The sequence below is a fragment of the Anomaloglossus baeobatrachus genome, chromosome 7 (genome assembly GCF_048569485.1).
Source record: "Anomaloglossus baeobatrachus isolate aAnoBae1 chromosome 7, aAnoBae1.hap1, whole genome shotgun sequence".
Lineage (NCBI taxonomy): Eukaryota > Metazoa > Chordata > Amphibia > Anura > Aromobatidae > Anomaloglossus > Anomaloglossus baeobatrachus.
Window position 1 is genome coordinate 16,056,473 of NC_134359.1, and position 21,065 is coordinate 16,077,537.

At 47.5% G+C, this 21,065-nt stretch overlaps 1 protein-coding gene across 1 annotated transcript in view; it reads left to right on the forward strand.

Moving 5' to 3' along the window:
- SLC11A1 (solute carrier family 11 member 1) overlaps positions 1-20,763 on the forward strand; it is a 51,408-nt gene extending 30,645 nt beyond the window's left edge. The window contains exons 9-15 of the mRNA XM_075317070.1: positions 7,417-7,575; positions 9,824-9,910; positions 12,037-12,156; positions 12,511-12,660; positions 13,011-13,084; positions 16,460-16,613; positions 17,406-20,763. Coding sequence (XP_075173185.1) covers positions 7,417-7,575; positions 9,824-9,910; positions 12,037-12,156; positions 12,511-12,660; positions 13,011-13,084; positions 16,460-16,613; positions 17,406-17,516 — 855 coding nt within the window. The 3' untranslated portion in view covers positions 17,517-20,763. The remainder of the gene's footprint in view (positions 1-7,416; positions 7,576-9,823; positions 9,911-12,036; positions 12,157-12,510; positions 12,661-13,010; positions 13,085-16,459; positions 16,614-17,405) is intronic.
- The last annotated feature ends 302 nt before the right edge of the window (positions 20,764-21,065 follow it).

Consider the following 21,065-nt stretch of genomic DNA (forward strand, 5'->3'; position numbering starts at 1 on the left):
GCACAGGGGGGCTTCATACCTATAAATATGGGGGGCACAGTCACATGACAATACGGCGTCATGACTCCTTTCAAAAAGCAGAATTCATGTATCGCTAATAAAATGTCTCCATTAAAGTATAATACGGCCTCACTGGGGTCTGATAATTGCCGGATTATCAAATGTTCTGCATTATCAAACGATCATAAACGCCTCCATCTTTCTGCTACGGTGTAATAATCCAGATTATAGTAACTCAGTATATCATCCGCCGGACAATCAGGATTATTGGGGTATTAAATGCCGGATTATGGGAAATGTTATCTACATCGCTCCCATGCGGCGAAGGGGAAATCTGGAGTAAGGGGAAGTTCCCGCACCTAAAATCAGTGACCGCTGAATACTGGGAAACAGCTGATAACAGAGAAGACAACGGGAAGTGTCTGATTTATTACGTTTCACTTTATTATTTATTAACATTTTCCATTGGTGAAATCATCACAGCGAGAAACATTCCCAGCAATCATGTGATACTGTCTGCTGAGCTGTGTATCTAATCCTATCCTGTGTGATGCTGACTGGTGAGCTGTGTATCTAATCCTATCCTGTGTGATACTGTCTGCTGAGCCGTGTATCTAATCCTATCATGTGTGATACCATCTGCTGAGCTGTGTATCTAATTCTCTCCTGTGTGATACTGTCTGCTGAGCTGTGTATCTAATCCTATCCTGTGATACTGTCTGCTGAGCTGTGTATCTAATCCTCTCCTGTGTGATACTGTCTGCTGAGCTGTGTATCTAATCCTCTCCTGTGTGATACTGTCTGCTGAGCTGTGTATCTAATCCTATCCTGTGTGATACTGTCTGCTGAGCTGTGTATCTAATCCTCTCCTGTGTGACACTGTCTGCTGAGCTGTGTATCTAATCCTATCCTGTGTGACACTGTCTGCTGAGCTGTGTATCTAATCCTATCCTGTGATACTGTCTGCTGAGCTGTGTATCTAATCCTCTCCTGTGTGATACTGTCTGCTGAGCTGTGTATCTAATCCTCTCCTGTGTGACACTGTCTGCTGAGCTGTGTATCTAATCCTATCCTGTGATACTGTCTGCTGAGCTGTGTATCTAATCCTCTCCTGTGTGATACTGTCTGCTGAGCTGTGTATCTAATCCTCTCCTGTGTGACACTGTCTGTTGAGCCATGTATCTAATCCTATCCTGTGATACTGTCTGCTGAGCTGTGTATCTAATCCTCTCCTGTGTGATACTGTCTGCTGAGCTGTGTATCTAATCCTCTCCTGTGTGACACTGTCTGCTGAGCTGTGTATCTAATCCTCTCCTGTGTGATACTGTCTGCTGAGCTGTGTATCTAATCCTATCCTGTGTGACACTGTCTGCTGAGCTGTGTATCTAATCCTATCCTGTGTGACACTGTCTGCTGAGCTGTGTATCTAATCCTCTCCTGTGTGATACTGTCTGCTGAGCTGTGTATCTAATCCTATCCTGTGTGATGCTGACTGCTGAGCTGTGTATCTAATCCTATCCTGTGTGATACTGTCTGCTGAGCTGTGTATCTAATCCTATCATGTGTGATACCATCTGCTGAGCTGTGTATCTAATTCTCTCCTGTGTGATACTGTCTGCTGAGCTGTGTATCTAATCCTCTCCTGTGTGATACTGTCTGCTGAGCTGTGTATCTAATCCTATCCTGTGATACTGTCTGCTGAGCTGTGTATCTAATCCTCTCCTGTGTGATACTGTCTGCTGAGCTGTGTATCTAATCCTCTCCTGTGTGACACTGTCTGCTGAGCTGTGTATCTAATCCTCTCCTGTGTGATACTGTCTGCTGAGCTGTGTATCTAATCCTATCCTGTGTGACACTGTCTGCTGAGCTGTGTATCTAATCCTATCCTGTGTGACACTGTCTGCTGAGCTGTGTATCTAATCCTCTCCTGTGTGATACTGTCTGCTTAGCTGTGTATCTAATCCTATCCTGTGTGATACTGTCTGCTGAGCTGTGTATCTAATCCTACCCTGTGTGATACTGTCTGCTGAGCTGTGTATCTAATCCTATCCTGTGTGATACTGTCTGCTGAGCTGTGTATCTAATCCTATCCTGTGTGATACTGTCTGCTGAACTGTGTATCTAATCCTCTTCTGTGTGATACTGTCTGCTGAGCTGTGTATCTAATCCTAACCTGTGTGATACTGTCTGCTGAGCCGTGTATCTAATCCTATCCTGTGTGACATTGTCTGCTGAGCTGTGTATCTAATCCTCTCCTGTGTGATACTGTCTGCTGAGCCGTGTATGTAATCCTATCCTGTGTGATACTGTCTGCTGAGCCGTGTATCTAATCCTATCCTGTGTGACACTGTCTGCTGAGCTGTGTATCTAATCCTCTCCTGTGTGATACTGTCTGCTGAGCCGTGTATCTAATCCTCTCCTGTGTGATACTGTCTGCTGAGCTGTGTATCTAATCCTCTCCTGTGTGATACTGTCTGCTGAGCTGTGTATCTAATCCTCTCCTGTGTGACACTGTCTGCTGAGCTGTGTATCTAATCCTATCCTGTGTGATGCTGTCTGCTGAGCTGTGTATCTAATCCTCTCCTGTGTGATACTGTCTGCTGAGCTGTGTATCTAATCTTATTCTGTGTGATACTGTCTGCTGAGCTGTGTATCTAATCCTGTCCTGTGTGGTACGCTCTGCTGAGCTGTGTATCTAATCCTACCCTGTGTGATACTGTCTGCTGAGCTGTGTATCTAATCCTCTCCTGTGTGATACTGTCTGCTGAGCTGTGTATCTAATCCTATCCTGTGTGATACTGTCTGCTGAGCCGTGTATCTAATCCTATCTTGTGTGATACTGTCTGCTGAGCTGTGTATCTAATCCTATCCTGTGTGATACTGTCTGCTGAGCTGTGTATCTAATCCTATCCTGTGTGATACTGTCTCCTGAGCTGTGGCTGTAATGCTATCATGGGGTGTAATACAGACACTACATTTCCCGTCATGGCATTGTAACTGTATATAGTATGTATAATCTGTGTGTTTGTGTGTGTAATATATATATATATACTGTATATACACACACACACAGTGCATGAAGTAAGTATTGAGCGTGTCACCTATTTTCTAAGTAAATATATTTCTGAAGGTTCTATTGACATGAATTTGTCACCAGATGTCGGTAACATCTCATCCAATCCACACAGGTAAAGAAATCAAACCATAGATGTCCATAAATTAAATTATGTGTAATAATGAGAAATGACACGGGGGAAAAGTATTGAACACATGAAGAAAGAGAGGTAGAAAAGCCAAGTCCTGACACCAGCTGAAATCTATTAGTAATTAGAAAGCAATCCTGACACTTAGTGAAAAATAATATCAGGTGGTTCAACTGATGGCCGATAGAAAGGTCTCATTACCAAGATGCCCCACAAGAAACATCTCATGATGGATAAAACCAGTGAGCTGTCTCAAGACCCTGTAATATTATTTTTCCAAAACATACTGATGATATTGGTTACAGAAGAATTTCTAAACTACTGAAGGCTCCAGTGAGCTCTATTGGAGCCATAATCCGGAAGTGGAAAGAATATAATTTCACATAAATGGCCACGAGCGGATGCTGCCCGCGAGATTTCAGACAAAAGAGTGGAAAGAATTATCAGAAGAGTTTATTCAAGAGCCGAGGAAAGCGACCTATACACCTGTAATCAACAGGTACAATTCTTTCACAGATAACAATAAGTAATGTACTCCTCCCTCCATGGCCTGTATGCACGCTCCTGTATGCACGCTCCTGTATGCACGCTCCTGTATGCACGCTCCTGTATGCACGCTCCTGTATGCACGCTCACTACAGAAGACTCCATTGCTGAACACAAAGCAGGTTCAAGAACGTTTAAAGTTTTTTCATCAACATTTAGACAAGTCTGTGAGATACTGGAGAATATAGTCTGGTCAGATGACACTAAAATTGAACTCTTTGGAGGCCACAATACACACCATAATTGGAGGCCAAAAGGCAAATCACCCCAAAAATACCAACAGTGAAGTGTGGAGGTGGGAACATCATGGTGTGCGGCTGTTTTTCAAAATACGACACTGGCAAAATTCATATAACTGAAGGAAGGATGAATGGACTGATAAAAATCTGCTGCCATTTACCAGGAGGATGAAGATGAAACGAGGGCGGACATTTCAGCAAACAATGATCCCAAACACACGGCCAAGGAAAGAAAATAAATCTGCTAGAATGGCCGAGCCGATCACCAGAACTGAATCCAATAAAAAATGTCTGGAAGGAACTAAAGCTCAGAGATCAGAGAAGGAGCCGGGACCTGCAGGATGTGAGGAGTGTGCGGAAGAATGGGCCATAATCCACCTCAGCAATGCAGGTGACTAGTGTCTCCATACAGGATGTGAGGAGTGTGTGCGGAAGAATGGGCCAAAATCCACCTGAGCCATGCAGGTGACTAGTGTCTCCATACAGGATGTGAGGAGTGTGTGCGGAAGAATGGACCAAAATCCACCTGAGCAATGCAGGAGACTAGTGTCTCCATACAGGATGTGAGGAGTGTGTGAGGAAGAATGGGCCAAAATCCACCTGAGCAATGCAGGCGACTAGTGTCTCCATACAGGATGTGAGGAGTGTGCGGAAGAATGGGCTAAAATCCACCTGAGCAATGCAGGAGACTAGTGTCTCCATACAGGATGTGAGGAGTGTGTGCGGAAGAATGGGCCAAAATCCACCTGAGCAATGCAGGCGACTAGTGTCTCCATACAGGATGTGAGGAGTGTGTGCGGAAGAATGGGCCAAAATCCACCTGAGCCATGCAGGTGACTAGTGTCTCCATACAGGATGTGAGGAGTGTGTGCGGAAGAATGGGCCAAAATCCACCTGAGCAATGCAGGGACTAGTGTCTCCATACAGGATGTGAGGAATGTGTGCGGAAGAATGGGCCAAAATCCACCTGAGCAATGCAGGCGACTAGTGTCTCCATACAGGATGTGAGGAATGTGTGCGGAAGAATGGGCCAAAATCCACCTGAGCAATGCAGGCGACTAGTGTCTCCATACAGGATGTGAGGAGTGTGTGCGGAAGAATGGGCCAAAATCCACCTGAGCCATGCAGGTGACTAGTGTCTCCATACAGGATGTGAGGAATGTGTGCGGAAGAATGGGCCAAAATCCACCTGAGCAATGCAGGCGACTAGTGTCTCCATACAGAATGTGAGGAGTGTGTGCGGAAGAATGGACCAAAATCCATCTGAGCAATGCAGGCGACTAGTGTCTCCATACAGGATGTGAGGAGTGTGTGCGGAAGAATGGGCCAAAATCCACCTGAGCAATGCAGGCGACTAGTGTCTCCATACAGGATGTGAGGAATGTGTGCGGAAGAATGGGCCAAAATCCACCTGAGCAATGCAGGTGACTAGTGTCTCCATACAGGATGTGAGGAGTGTGTGTGCGGAAGAATGGGCCAAAATCCACCTGAGCAATGCAGGCGACTAGTGTCTCCATACAGGATGTGAGGAGTGTGTGTGCGGAAGAATGGGCCAAAATCCACCTGAGCAATGCAGGTGACTAGTGTCTCCATACAGGATGTGAGGAGTGTGTGCGGAAGAATGGGCCAAAATCCACCTGAGCAATGCAGGCGACTAGTGTCTCCATACAGGATGTGAGGAGTGTGTGCGGAAGAATGGGCCAAAATCCACCTGAGCAATGCAGGCGACTAGTGTCTCCATACAGGATGTGAGGAATGTGTGCGGAAGAATGGGCCAAAATCCACCTGAGCAATGCAGGCGACTATTGTCTCCATACAGGATGTGAGGAGTGTGTGCAGAAGAATGGGCCAAAATGCAGCTGAGCAATGCAGGCGACTAGTGTCTCCATACAGGATGTGAGGAGTGTGTGCAGAAGAATGGGCCAAAATCCACCTGAGCAATGCAGGCGACTAGTGTCTCCATACAGGATGTGAGGAGTGTGTGCGGAGGAATGGGCCAAAATCCACCTGAGCAATGCAGGTGACTAGTGTCTCCATACAGGATGTGAGGAGTGTGTGCGGAAGAATGGGCCAAAATCCACCTGAGCAATGCAGGTGACTGGTGTCTCCATACAGGATGTGAGGAGTGTGTGCGGAAGAATGGGACAAAATCCACCTGAGCAATGCAGGCGACTAGTGTCTCCATACAGGATGTGAGGAGTGTGTGTGCGGAAGAATGGGCCAAAATCCACCTGAGCAATGCAGGTGACTAGTGTCTCCATACAGGATGTGAGGAATGTGTGCGGAAGAATGGGCCAAAATCCACCTGAGCAATGCAGCTGACTAGTGTCTCCATACAGGATGTGAGGAATGTGTGCGGAAGAATGGGCCAAAATCCACCTGAGCAATGCAGGCGACTAGTGTCTCCATACAGGATGTGAGGAGTGTGTGCGGAGGAATGGGCCAAAATCCACCTGAGCAATGCAGGCGACTAGTGTCTCCATACAGGATGTGAGGAGTGTTTCTGGAAGAATGGACCCAAAATCCACCTGAGCAATGCAGGTGACTAGTGTCTCCATACAGGATGTGAGGAGTGTGTGCAGAAGAATGGCCAAAATCCACCTGAGCAATGCAGGCGACTAGTGTCTCCATACAGGATGTGAGGAGTGTGTGCGGAAGAATGGACCAAAATCCACCTGAGCAATGCAGCTGACTAGTGTCTCCATACAGGATGTGAGGAGTGTGTGCGGAAGAATGGGCCAAAATCCACCTGAGCAATGCAGGTGACTAGTGTCTCCATACAGGATGTGAGGAGTGTGTGCGGAAGAATGGGCCAAAATCCACCTGAGCAATGCAGGCGACTAGTGTCTCCATACAGGATGTGAGGAGTGTGTGCGGAAGAATGGGCCAAAATCCACCTGAGCAATGCAGGCGACTAGTGTCTCCATACAGGATGTGAGGAGTGTGTGCGGAAGAATGGGCCAAAATCCACCTGAGCAATGCAGACGACTAGTGTCTCCATACAGGATGTGAGGAGTGTGTGCAGAAGAATGGGCCAAATCCACCTGAGCAATGCAGGCGACTAGTGTCTCCATACAGGATGTGAGGAGTGTGTGCGGAAGAATGGGCCAAAATCCACCTGAGCAATGCAGGTGACTAGTGTCTCTATACAGGAGGCGTCTGGAAGCTTCAGCACCAACAAAGGCTTTTATACAAAGTATTAAATACATTTCAGTAACGTGTTCAATACTTTTCCCTGTGTCATTTCTCATTATCTTAATTTATGGACATCCATGGTTTGATTTCTTTGCCTGTGAGGATTGGATGTACAGTCTATGTTCTCAGCATTCTCTGGGTGCCGCGTTCCCCACCTGCTATGTACTCTTCTGTATACGTACAGTGCCGTCCTCTGTATCTCCTCTGTTCCTGATGTTCTTTCTCTTTCTCAGTCCAGGGAAATTGATCGTAAGAAGAAGCAGGAGGTGAAAGAAGCCAACATGTACTTCCTGATCGAGTCCACCATCGCGCTGCTCGTCTCCTTCATCATCAACCTCTTCGTCATGTCCGTATTCGCAGAAGCTTTTTACAACAAAACCAACCATGATGCGGTGAGTCCATTCTCTATGAATCCGACTGATCCACAATACAATGAGGGGCTTCTCTTCAACCAGGGCAGGGGCCACACATCACAACACGTGTCACAATCATAAAATGATAACTAAAGGGGGCTTTACACACTACGAGATTGCTACAGCGATCTCGTTGGGGTCACGGAATTGGTGAAGCACATCCAGCCGCTGTAGCGATGCCGTTGCGTGTGACACATATGAGCCATTTTGCATCGTTGCAAAAACGTGCAAAATCGCTCATCGGTGACATGGGGGTCCATTCTCAAATATCGTTACTGCAGCAGTAACGAGGTTATTCCTCGTTCCTGCGGCAGCACACATCACTCCGTGTGACACCGCAGGAACGATGAAGCCCTCCTTACCTGCCTCCCGGCCGCAATGCGAAGGAAGGAGGTGGGCGGGATGTTCGTCCCGCTCATCTCCGCCCCTCAGCTTCTATTGGGCGGCCGCTCAGTGATGTTGCTGTGACGCCGCACGACCCGCCCCCTTAGAAAGGAGGCGGTTCGCCGGTCACAGCGACGTCGCAGGGAAGGTAAGTATGTGTGACGGGTCTGCGCGATGTTGTGCGACACAGGCAGCGATTTGCCCGTGTCGCACAACCAATGGGGGCAGGTAGCCACGCTAGCGATATCGGGACCGATATTGCAGCATGTAAAGCGGCCTTAAGTTGCTCGATGAACATAGACATTTTGGGTCCATGACCAAGGAACCCCCAGATCCCACTCCCATTGACATATCACTGGTGCAAATGGAGCATTCACACAGAATCTTATCATGTATCTCTTTATACAGGGATCTCCCCCTAGTGGTGGCTACAGATAGGATCTTATCATGTCTCTGTATACAGGGAGCTCCCCCTAGTGGTGGCTGCAGACAGGATCTTATCATGTATCTCTGTATACAGGGATCTCCCCCTAGTGGTGGCTGCAGACAGAATCTTATCATGTATCTCTGTATACAGGGAGCTCCCCCTAGTGGTGGCTGCAGACAGGATCTTATCATGTATCTCTGTATACAGGAAGCTTCCCCTAGTGGTGACTGCAGACAGGATCTTATCATGTATCTCTGTATACAGGGAGCTCCCCCTAGTGGTGGCTGCAGACAGGATCTTATCATGTATCTCTGTATACAGGGAGCTCCCCCTAGTGGTGGCTGCAGACAGGATCTTAACATGTATCTCTGTATACAGGGAGCTCCCTCTAGTGGTGACTGCAGACAGGATCTTATAATAATAATAATAATAATAATTTTATTCATTTATATAGCGCTATTAATTCCATAGCACTTTACATACATTGGCAACACTGTCCCCATTGGGGCTCACAATCTAGAGTCCCTATCTGTATGTCTTTGGATCATGTATATCTGTATACAGGGAGCTCCCTCTAGTGGTGGCTGCAGACAGGATCTTATCATGTGTCTCTGTATACAGGGAGCTCCCCCTAGTGGTGGCTGCAGACAGGATCTTATCATGTGTCTCTGTATACAGGGAGCTCCCTCTAGTGGTGGCTGCAGACAGGATCTTATCATGTATCTCTGTATACAGGGAGCTCCCTCTAGTGGTGGCTGCAGACAGAATCTTATCATGTATCTCTGTATACAGGGAGCTCCCCCTAGTGGTGGCTGCAGACAGGATCTTATCATGTATCTCTGTATACAGGGAGCTCCCCCTAGTGGTGGCTGCAGACAGGATCTTATCATGTATCTCTGTATACAGGGAGCTCCCCCTAGTGGTGGCTGCAGACAGGATCTTATCATGTATCTCTGTATACAGGGAGCTCCTCCTAGTGGTGGCTGCAGACAGGATCTTATCATGTATCTCTGTATACAGGGAACTCCCCCTAGTGGTGGCTGCAGACAGGATCTTATCATGTATCTCTGTATACAGGGAACTCCCCCTAGTGGTGGCTGCAGACAGGATCTTATCATGTATCTCTGTATACAGGGAGCTCACCCTAGTGGTGACTGCAGACAGGATCTTATCATGTATCTCTGTATACAGGGAGCTCCCCCTAGTGGTGGCTGCAGACAGGCTCCTATCATGTATCTCTGTATACAGGGAGCTCCCCCTAGTGGTGGCTGCAGACAGGATCTTATCATGTATCTCTGTATACAGGGAGCTCCCCCTAGTGGTGGCTGCAGACAGAATCTTATCATGTATCTCTGTATACAGGGAGCTCCCCCTAGTGGTTGCCTGTCACTGATCTTTTTCTCCATTGGTTTCCAGTATGAAGTTTGTCTGAACAGCAGCAGTCCTCATGCCGGTGTGTTTGAAAATAATAACGACACCCTAACTGTGGACATTTACACCGGGGTAAGTGGAAAATGTCTGCACTATTTGCTCCCAACTCTTCACAAAGACATAAAGGGATATTCCAATCTAGTAACTTAGCAGTGATCGCTGGGTACAGGCTGTGACAAATATATATGTGTATATACACAGCATAAATGAGTACACCCGCTTTTAAAAGAAAGATTTAAAACATTATCTAACTCAACACAAGAAGAATTTAAAAAACGTTTACAAGTTTGACGGAACATTTTTCACCCCATAACATGACAGTAAGATCAATAATAGAACTTTCACTACAAAATTTTTGATTTGACTCAAATTAGTTGATGGGAAAACTTAGTACACCCCCCATCAAAACTATTACACTTAGTATTTAGTATGATCCCATGATGTGTGAGGACGGCACCAAGTCATCTGGGCCTGGAATGAACCTCCATCTTCCTCCATCTCCAGAACGAGCTCTTCTAGAGCCTGGAGGATGGATGAAGAGTGGTGACAACTCGTCTCCTCAGAACTCCCCATAGGGGCTCGGTTGTCAGATCGGGAGACACTCGGCCCTTGAATCTCTCTCGCCTCTGGAATGCAGCAGTGGCCTCAGATGTGAATTCTGCATCATTGTCAGAGAAGAGCTCGTTCATCGAGGACCGGAGTGATGGCGGCATCTTCCGTTCCACTATAGAGCGGGACATCTGTAACTTCATGATCCCAGTAATGAAAGTGGCCCCAACACCAGTAGCTCATGTGCCCCCCGATACCAGCAAGTCATGTGCCCCCAACACCACTAGCTCATGTGCCCCCGACACCAGTAGCTCATGTGCCCCCGACACCAGTAGCTCATGTGCCCCCGACACCAGTAGCTCATGTGCCCCCCGATAGCAGTAGCTCATGTGCCCCCGACACCAGTAGCTCATGTGCCCCCGACACCAGTAGCTCATGTGCCCCCGACACCAGTAGCTCATGTGCCCCCGACACCAGTAGCTCATGTGCCCCCGACACCAGTAGCTCATGTGCCCCCCGATAGCAGTAGCTCATGTGCCCCCAGACGCCAATAGCTCATGTGGCCCCCGATACCGGCAGCTCATATGCCCCCGGACAGCAGTAGCTCATGTGCCCCCCAACACCAACAGCTCATGTAGCTCTCATAAGGACACCGGCACCTCCAGGTCTCACTGGAAGCACAAGGAATTTTTCCTGGTACTTCTCATTTGTTTGGCACCATACAGTTTTGAACCCATCAGTTCCAAAAACCTTTATCTTGATCTCATCCCTCCCTAGTATAGGGTCCTAGGAGTCTTTATTTTTCATCATGGGCCCTCTCACATTCTAGGTGGCTTTTTGTGCTGGGCTTACGCAGCACCCTCCTTCGTGGATGACCCCATAGTCTGACTAATAAGTATAATTTTGCTGATCTTGTAGCTTTCACCTTTTTTGTGTATAGAAATTATTATTTCTCGGGTCTTGTGACATTTCTCTTCCATGTGGTGCCATTTCTAGGTGGCTTTTTGTGCTGGGCTTCCGCAGCACCCTCCTTCGTGGATGACCCCCATAGTCTGACTAATAAGTAAAATTTTGCTGATCTTCTTGTAGCTTTCACCTTTCTTGTGTATAGAAATTGTTATTTCTCGGGTCTTGTGACATTTCTCTTCCATGTGGTGCCATTGCTGACGGTATGAAATGCAAAGGGGATTTCTTTGTAAAATATCACCCTCTCATAGTCCTCCGTCTGCTGGAGATCTGTGTAATAAAGAATTAGATATTGGTGGAGGAAAGTTGAACTAGATGGACCTAGGTCTTCTTTCAACCTATGTAACTATGTAACTGTGTAACTATGTAAGACTTCCCTGTGGGTGACTTCTTCTTAATTAGAATTTTGCAGTCTAAACTAGTACTTTTATTGGGGTGTACTCATTTTTGCAACATGGTCTTGAATTCATTTGTTGGGAATATCACTTTGTGTGAAATAACAAATCTTCTTTGCAATCAGTGGAAGTATTTTGTAGTATAAGGGATCCAATAGAAAATGCTGATTCTGAAAGGAAAGGAAAGGTTTTCTGACAAACATGTAGGGTGCACTCACTTCTGCTGAGCACTGTATATATACAGTACATAGGTTGGTTGTCCCTTCTGACGCGGCTTCTTCTGCACAGGGGGTGATCCTCGGCTGCTTTTTTGGCCCCGCCGCCCTCTACATCTGGGCCGTGGGCATCTTGGCTGCAGGACAGAGCTCTACGATGACGGGGACGTACGCTGGGCAGTTCGTGATGGAGGTGAGTATATAGGTCATCCATACTTCTCCCCTATAGATCTGTTATATTTATGACTTAAAGGGATTGTACACTGATGGACTATCCTTCAGATGAAAGTGCGATCGGTGGAGACCCCGCCCACAGGACCACCACTAGGAGTCTGCACCGATTGCACTTTAATCTTAAGGATATTCCATACAATGTAGCAAACCTCAGAGTAGTGTCCGTTCTATGTGATTGTATCTGGAATGTTGAGTTTTCTGGAGACTTTCCTGCAGAATTTGCCTTTTATCTTATCTAGGAGTCAATGGCTCTTTGTCATTATTGCTCCTTCCCGTATTTGCTCTTATAATCTCCATTTTTCCTTATTTCCAGGGATTCTTGAACCTGAAGTGGTCTCGTTTCTACCGCGTCCTGTTCACCCGCTCCTGCGCCATTATACCCACCATATTCGTGGCCGCTTTTCAAGATATCACTCACCTGTCGAAAATGAACGATTTGCTGAACGTTCTGCAAAGTATCTTGGTAAATTGGGATATCATAGATGATGTCATCACCAGATATTGAGGCACTCGGAGCCTCGCGCCTCTGTAATATTACCCATTCCTAGATAGTGCTTCTTGTATCCCCCGGTTTTGCTGCAGCGTTCCCTGACGATCCCTCTCTAGTTCCCTGCAGTAATCTGGTCACATACATTCAATCACTGGCCGCAGTGGTGATGCCGGCATGTCAGGCACGAGAACAGTGATTGCCTGCAGCGGTTGTGTGGATGAACGTGATGTCATTGCTGCAGGAAAGTAAACAGAGACCGGCAATAGCCGCAGAACTGGAGCCCCTGGGAAACATGTTCAATTTATTTACTTATTGTTTTCCAGCTCCCGTTTGCTCTGCTCCCGATATTGACATTCACCAGCATGCGCCCCCTGATGCACGATTTCACCAACGGCATGTAAGTATAATGGACACTAATGTACAGCAATCTAATAAGAAAAGCGATCTAAAGCCAACATATTTACATGAGAAATGATGGAACATTAAGTCATTGTGTACATACATTACTGTTCCTGTATTACACTCCAGAGCTGCACTCACTATTCTGCTGGTGCAGTCACTGTGTACATACATTACATTACTGATCCTGAGTTACCTCCTGTATTATACTCCAGAGCTGCACTCACTATTCTGCTGGTGCAGTCACTGTGTACATACATTACATTACTGATCCTGAGTTGCCTCCTGTATTATACTCCAGAGCTGTACTCACTATTCTGCTGGTGCAGTCACTGTGTACATACATTACTGATCCTGCGTTACCTCCTGTATTATACTCCAGAGCTGCACACACTATTCCTCACTATACCATCCTGCTATATACCCCATCCATCCTGATATATACCCCCATCCATCTTCCTATATACCCCCATCCTGCTAAATGGCCTGTATCCTGTGGCACACAAAAAAAATAAACGTTCATACTCTCCTTTCCTCGCTTCGTACAGCATCGCTTCTCCTCCTGTCAGTGACGGCAGCAGCGCCGCTGGAGTGTGGAGCCATCCCCGTTTCCCTGCTGCAGCATCGCTCATCCTCCTGCCTGCCTGTCTGCTGACCTGTGTGGAGACTAGCGGTGCGCACAGGGATGACGTCACCGCTGTGCGCACTGTTCTCCACACAGATCAGCTGTGGCCAGCAGACAGGAGGAGATCGCGATTCTGCAGGGGAACGGTGACCGGTGAGTGTACTGATTCACTGCCCCCTGTGCTGATGATGATACACGGGGAGCAGTGAAGACAGCCGCACATGATCACTCCAGGCTGTAGTTACCAGGGGTGATCATGCGGGTCGGCTGTTAGTTATGCGCGCACCCCCCACCCATCATCCCGCCCACCTGTCAGCTCCGGCTTCAGTGCTGAGGGATGATGGGCAGGAGGATGGGCATGCATATCAAATGAGCGGGTCCACATGGTCACGGCAGATTGCTACAGCCTGCTCGTTCCGCTGATGACCCGCTCCACCGCAGCACCCTCATTCCCCGCAGCCACATTCAAACTATAAGACGCACCCCCCACTTTCCCCCAACATTTGGGGGGAAAAATGTGCGTCTTATAGTCCGAAAAATACAGTATACTCCAGAGTTGCACTCACTATTCTGGTGGTGCAGTCACTGTGTATATACAGTGTGTCCACCCATATCCTGTCCACCGCCAGTAACTTGAGAACGGCGGCAGCTATAGGCATAGAAGTGGTGTCTAGATATAGTAAAGTAGCCATGCGCTATGCAATGAAACCACCTATAGCGCCACCTGGTGGAAAACAACAGAGTTAGCTTTTTTATCTCAAAAACGGAACGAGATAGAGAAAAAAAGTGAATTACAAAGTTGTAGGGCATCATCAATTCAATACGAATCCACACCTTGCATACAGAAATGCTATGATTAGAACGTGTAAAACTCACAAGGCTGCGGACGTGAAGCGATACCTCATGGAGACCTTCCTACAAGTCATTGGGTATGGAGGCTGTGTGGAGTGGCCTCCGCTCACCTGACCTGACCCCATTGGACTTCTTTCTGTGAGGTCACAGCAAACAGCAGGTGTATGCGACCCCTCCACCAACATTGCAGGACCTACGACCACGTATCACAGATGCTTGTGCAAACGTGTCACCTACCATATTGCACAACGTGCAGCAAGATACAGTATGCTGTGCAGAGTCCAGATGTGCATTGCAGCCAGATACAGTATGCTGTGCAGAGGCCAGATGTGCATTGCAGCCAGATACAGTATGCTGTGCAGAGGCCAGATGTGCATTGCAGCAAGATACAGTATGCTGTGCAGAGCCCAGATGTGCATTGCAGCCAGATACAGTATGCTGTGCAGAGTCCGGATGTGCATTGCAGCAAGATACAGTATGCTGTGCAGAGGCCAGATGTGCATTGCAGCAAGATACAGTGTGCTGTGCAGAGTCCAGATGTGCATTACAGCAAGATACAGTGTGCTGTGGAGAGTCCAGATGTGCATTGCAGCAAGATACAGTGTGCTGTGGAGAGTCCAGATGTGCATTGCAGCAGGATACAGTATGTTGTGCAGAGTCCAGATGTGCATTGCAGCAAGATACAGTATGCTGTGCAGAGTCCAGATGTGCATTGCAGCAAGATACAGTATGCTGTGCAGAGGCCAGATGTGCATTGCAGCAAGATACAGTGTGCTGTGGAGAGTCCAGATGTGCATTGCAGCAAGATACAGTATGCTGTGCAGAGGCCAGATGTGCATTGCAGCCAGATACAGTATGCTGTGCAGAGGCCAGATGTGCATTGCAGCCAGATACAGTATGCTGTGCAGAGTCCAGATGTGCACTGCAGCTGACGGGGGCCACTAATGAGCGCCATACACATGACCAGCATTCAATGTTTTGGGGGGGGTCATGGGTTTCATATCATAGCATTTCTGTATGCAAGGTGTGGATTCGTATTGAATTGATGATGCCCTACAACTTTGTAATTCACTTTTTTTCTCTGTCTCGTTCCGTTTTCAAGATATAAATGCTAACTCTGTTGTTTTCCACCAGGTGGCGCTATAGGTGATTTCATTGCGTAGCGCATGGCTACTTTACTATACCTAGATACCACTTCTATGCCTATAGCTGCTGCCGTTCTCAAGTTAATGGCGGTGGACAGGATATGGGTGGACACACTGTATATTAGCTGCACTCTAAAGGGGGCTTTACACGCTGCGACATCACTAACGATATATCGTCAGGGTCACGCTGTTAGTGACGCACATCCGGCGTCATTAGCGACATCACAGCGTGTGACACATAGGAGCGACGATTAATGATTGCAAAAACGTCAAAAATCGTTGATCGTTGACACGTCGCTCCTTATCATAATGTCGGTGATTGTGCATGCCGCTGGTTGTTCGTCGTTCCTGCGGCAGCATGCATCGCTGTGTGTGACACCGCAGGAACGACGAACATCTCCTTACCTGCGTCCACCGGCAATGCGGAAGGAAGGAGGTGGGTGGCATGTTACGGCCGTTCATCTCCGCCCCTCCTCTGCTATTGGGCAGCTGCTTAGTGACGCCGCTGTGACGCCGAACGCACCTCCCCCTTAGAAAGGAGACAAATCACCGACCAGAGCGACGTCGCAGGGAAGGTAAGTCCGTGTGACGGGTGTAAACGATGTTGTGCGCCACGGGCAGCGATTTGCCCATGACGCACAACTGACAGGGGCAGGTACGCTCGCTAGCGATGTCGATAGTGATATTGCGGCGTGTAAAGCGCCCTTAACCCCACGTGTCTTTTCTAATCTTCTTCCTTGTGTCTCTGCAGAATCAGTAAAGTAGTCGCCATTCTCCTCACTGTGTTGATCATCGCCATTAACCTGTACTTTGTGGTTGTGTACATCCCGTCTGTGTACTACACCGCGCTGTATGTGGTGGTCGGGATCATTCTTCTTCTTTATGGCGTCTTCACACTTTACCTGGTGAGTAAAAGACGTGGTAAAACTATAAACACAGAAATTCGGGGCCAATTAAACAAAGTGTTTATGGCAGATTTCTGATGTAAAACACTGAAAAATTGTAACATTTTTGCTCAATGCAATTTTTGGCGTTTTAGTCCCGGGCAGTTCTGGTCATGCGGGTGGAGCGCGGGCGGTGCAGATTAGGCATTGTCACTATCCCTGCTGCAGTCAGTGAATGGGAATAGTCTATGCTGACAGTTTGTAGCTGGACTGTAGGATTCTTTGAGAGTTGAATATTCTGGACCCCTCACTGATTTATCTGCACTGATACATTGTAACAGATCAGCGCAGGGCAGAGATTTCTACTGCAAAGATTGTCTACAATGGATTCAGCAGCAGCTAAATGGCAGCTGTGAGGTTTATGGAGGGATTTCTGCCGCTAGATGAGAAGAATGTTCCATTTACTGACAGCAAGCAGTGATCCTGACAACCTGCAAAATGCTAACTTAAATGTAACAATCGTGTTGCAAGTCGTTTCCAAGATCTCTTATTGCTGTCATTGAATAAAAACGCTGTTGTTCCATTTTGGAGGCAGTAACCCTGTTTATTGCGTCCTCCTCTCAGCGAATAAGTGGAAGCATTGTGTCCGGTCCGGACAACGCTCTGTGAGCTAATGAGTCGCTGCATATTTCTGCTACAATGTGTCAGTCTGGGCTTTTTCGCTTGCAGAGGATTGTTTAGAGCTGTGAAGTTATTTGGGGTGACAGTCGAAATGTTCAAGTTAACCCTTGTGGATCATATTCCCCTCTACAGCTTTGGACCTGCTGTCTCGCCCACGGAGCCGAAATTCTGTCCTTTGGCCGACACATTCAGTTTTCATACGGATTACCAGAGGACTCCGGCAATCCTCCGGGGACACAGTAAGGAGAGCGCAGGACTCTGGACTGTTCGGACTGAGACCTTCCCTCTGAAAAAGTAACAGAGGCGATGGCAAGACGTCCGGGCCACGCCGCCATGTTTCAGTGGCGCCATCTTGTGGTGGATATGTAAACTGCCGGTGACACGATGGTTAAAATTGATAAGAATAATCAGCGCTGGACATCTCTAACCTTCTGCAAAAATTGTGCAATTAGGCGCCATCACCTCCAGCGCCCCACAAAGGGGTTACACCTTGTCGCAGTTCTAGCACTTTTAATTCTGCAAAATAATCCAGATAACATGGAGCTGGGGACGGTTTTTAAAGACTGACTCATTGGAAACTCAGATTATTGAATTCTGGATTAAAGGAATTTCACTGTCTTCCGATCTTCAGGACACAATGCGGATAATGGATGAAAAATAAAGGAAGATCTGGATTTTTTTTTTTTTAAATATCTCACATTTCATGGTCGGAGGCTGTCGGGTTCTTATACACAGAAGTCTCGTTCACCAGCTCCGTCCTGTCTATTTTCACAAACACTTATGGATCGGTGGCAGACGCTATCGGACATATGACTGATCACATGACCGCTGGGATCGCCTGCAGCGGGAGTGACCTGCAGAGTCTAATTGGGCTGATATATGTCAACAGTAAACTTTCAGAATGTTCTTTCTTAAAAGGGATACATTATATAAACAGAAAACAAAAGTTTACAAATAAGTATCAATTAAAAAAAAACAAAATAACTGAAAAGTAATAGTTAATACAGGAAGGGTTTTATAGGGTAATATCTTATATTTTCTATAAACATCAACTAATATTTAAAAAGGAAATTATCAATTATCTCTTTTTCTTAAAAAAAAAAATCAAAAATTGAAATTAGGTGAATAAATAAAATAAAAAGTAAAATTCAAATAAGCCCCAAAATAAATAAATGTAACATATACGTACTAAAAGCATAAATAGAGTAGGTGGTGTTTATAATGATCGGTAGGGGGCTTTAGTCTGCTACGGTTGCGGGGGTCCGAATAGCCCCAAACTTGCAGTTTAACCCTTTAGATGTCAGTCATTGACCCCTTCATCTAAATAGTTAAAAAAAAAAAACACGGCTCCCGCTCTATCCCCTCCCGATAGCATTGTTTTCTTCCTTGACGTGATCGCTGTGCTAATAGGTATTACTGATAACTGAGGGTCTGATGGAGACCCCCACAGATTATATTACACTTTTCAGTCCTGCGGGGTTTCATAGAAGCGATCACATCAATGTATGGGCAAGTTCCATAGTGAAACGTTCCAGAATGATTTTTTTTTGCAGTTTTTAGAAAAATATAGAAAGAAAATGTTCCCCCCTTATAAAATGCAAATAGGGAAAAATCACACATTGGCAGACTTTAAAAAAAAAGTGACCATGTGGAAAACAAACTATAAGGATTTGGCATCACTTTAATCGTACTGGTCTATAGAATAAGGCGATCACGTCCTGTTTACTGCACATTTAATGCCCCAAAAACAAACTCCCCCAAAACAAAACATTTTTTTTGTTTCACTCTATCCCAAACTGTTTGTTTCACTTTCCATTTAATAATTAAATGGTGCTAATAAAACCTACAACTACTGTACGAGGAACAGAGGGGAGTACAGCGCATGCTGACTGTGTGCGGAGTACAGCGCATGCGGACTGTGTGCGGAGTACAGCACATGCGGACTGTGTGCGGAGTACAGCGCATGTGCACTGTGTGCGAGTACAGCGCATGCTGACTGTGTGCGGAGTACAGCGCATGCGGACTGTGTGCGGAGTACAGCGCATGCGGACTGTGTGCGGAGTACAGCGCATGCGGACTGTGTGCGGAGTACAGCGCATGCGGACTGTGTGCGAGTACAGCGCATGTTGACTGTGTGCAGAGTACAGCACATGCTGACTGTGTGCAGAGTACAGTGCATGCTGACTGCAGAGTACAGCGCATGCGGACTGTGTGCAGAGTACAGCGCATTCTGACTGCAGAGTACAGCGCATGCGGACTGTGTGCGGAGTACAGTGCATGCTGACTGCAGAGTACAGCGCATGCGGACTGTGTGCGGAGTACAGTGCATGCTGTGTGCAGAGTACAGCGCATGCTGACTGCAGAGTACAGCGCATGCGGACTGTGTGCGGAGTACAGCGCATGCTGGCTGTGTGCAGAGTACAGCGCATGCTGACTGCAGAGTACATCGCATGCGGACTGTGTGCGGAGTACAGCGCATGCTGACTCTGTGCAGAGTACAGCGCATGCTGACTGTGTGCAGAGTACCGCGCATGCTGACTGTGTGCGGAGTACAGCGCATGCTGACTATGTGCAGAGTACAGCGCATGCGGACTGTGTGCGGAGTACAGTGCATGCTGACTGCAGAGTACAGCGCATGCGGACTGTGTGCGGAGTACAGCGCATGCTGTGTGCAGAGTACAGCGCATGCTGACTGCAGAGTACAGCGCATGCGCTCTGTGTGCGGAGTACAGCGCATGCTGACTGTGTGCAGAGTACAGCGCATGCTGACTGTGTGCAGAGTACAGCGCATGCTGACTGTGTGCAGAGTACAGCGCATGCGGACTATGTGCAGAGTACAGCGCATGCTGATTGTGTGCAGAGTACAGCGCATGCGGACTATGTGCAGAGTACAGCGCATGCTGTGTGCAGAGTACAGCGCATGCTGACTGTGTGCAGAGTACAGCGCATGCGGACTATGTGCAGAGTACAGCGCATGCTGATTGTGTGCAGAGTACAGCGCATGCTGACTGTGTGCAGAGTACAGTTCATGCTGACTGCAGAGTACAGCGCATGATGACTGTGTGCGGAGTACAGAGCATGCTGACTGTGTGCAGAGTACAGCGCATGCTGACTGCAGAGTACAGCGCATGCTGACTGTGTGCAGAGTACAGCGCATGCTGACTGTGTGCAGAGTACAGCGCATACTGTGTGCAAAGAACAGCGCATGCGGACTGTGTGCGGAGTACAACGCATGCTGTGTGCAGAGTACAGCACATGCGGACTGTGTGCGGAGTACAGCGCATGCTGACTGTGTGCAGAGTACAGCGCATGCTGACTGCAGAGTACAGCGCATGCTGACTGTGTGCAGAGTACAGCGCATACTGTGTGCAGAGAACAGCGCATGCGGACTGTGTGCGGAGTACAATGCATGCTGACTGTGTGCAGAGTACAGCACATGTAAAGTACAGACCTTGTGGATTATGAGCAGATGTCTGGAGTTCTGTGTCATACAGTGAATTCAATAAAAGAATAAATGAACTAATACGTGTTTGTCTGTTTCATTCAAATAACCCCCATTATGTTCCTGTAGCTCGGATCATATGGAAACTGCTCCAAAACAGAGGGGAGAGGGGAGAGGAGAGAGGAGAGAGGAGAGAGGAGAGAGGGGAGAGGGGAGAGGGGAGAGGGGAGAGGGGAGAGGGGAGAGGGGAGAGGGGAGAGGGGAGAGGGGAGAGGGGAGAGGTGAGAGGTGAGAGGGGAGAGGGGAGAGGGGAGAGGGGAGAGGGGAGAGGTGAGAGGTGAGAGGGGAGA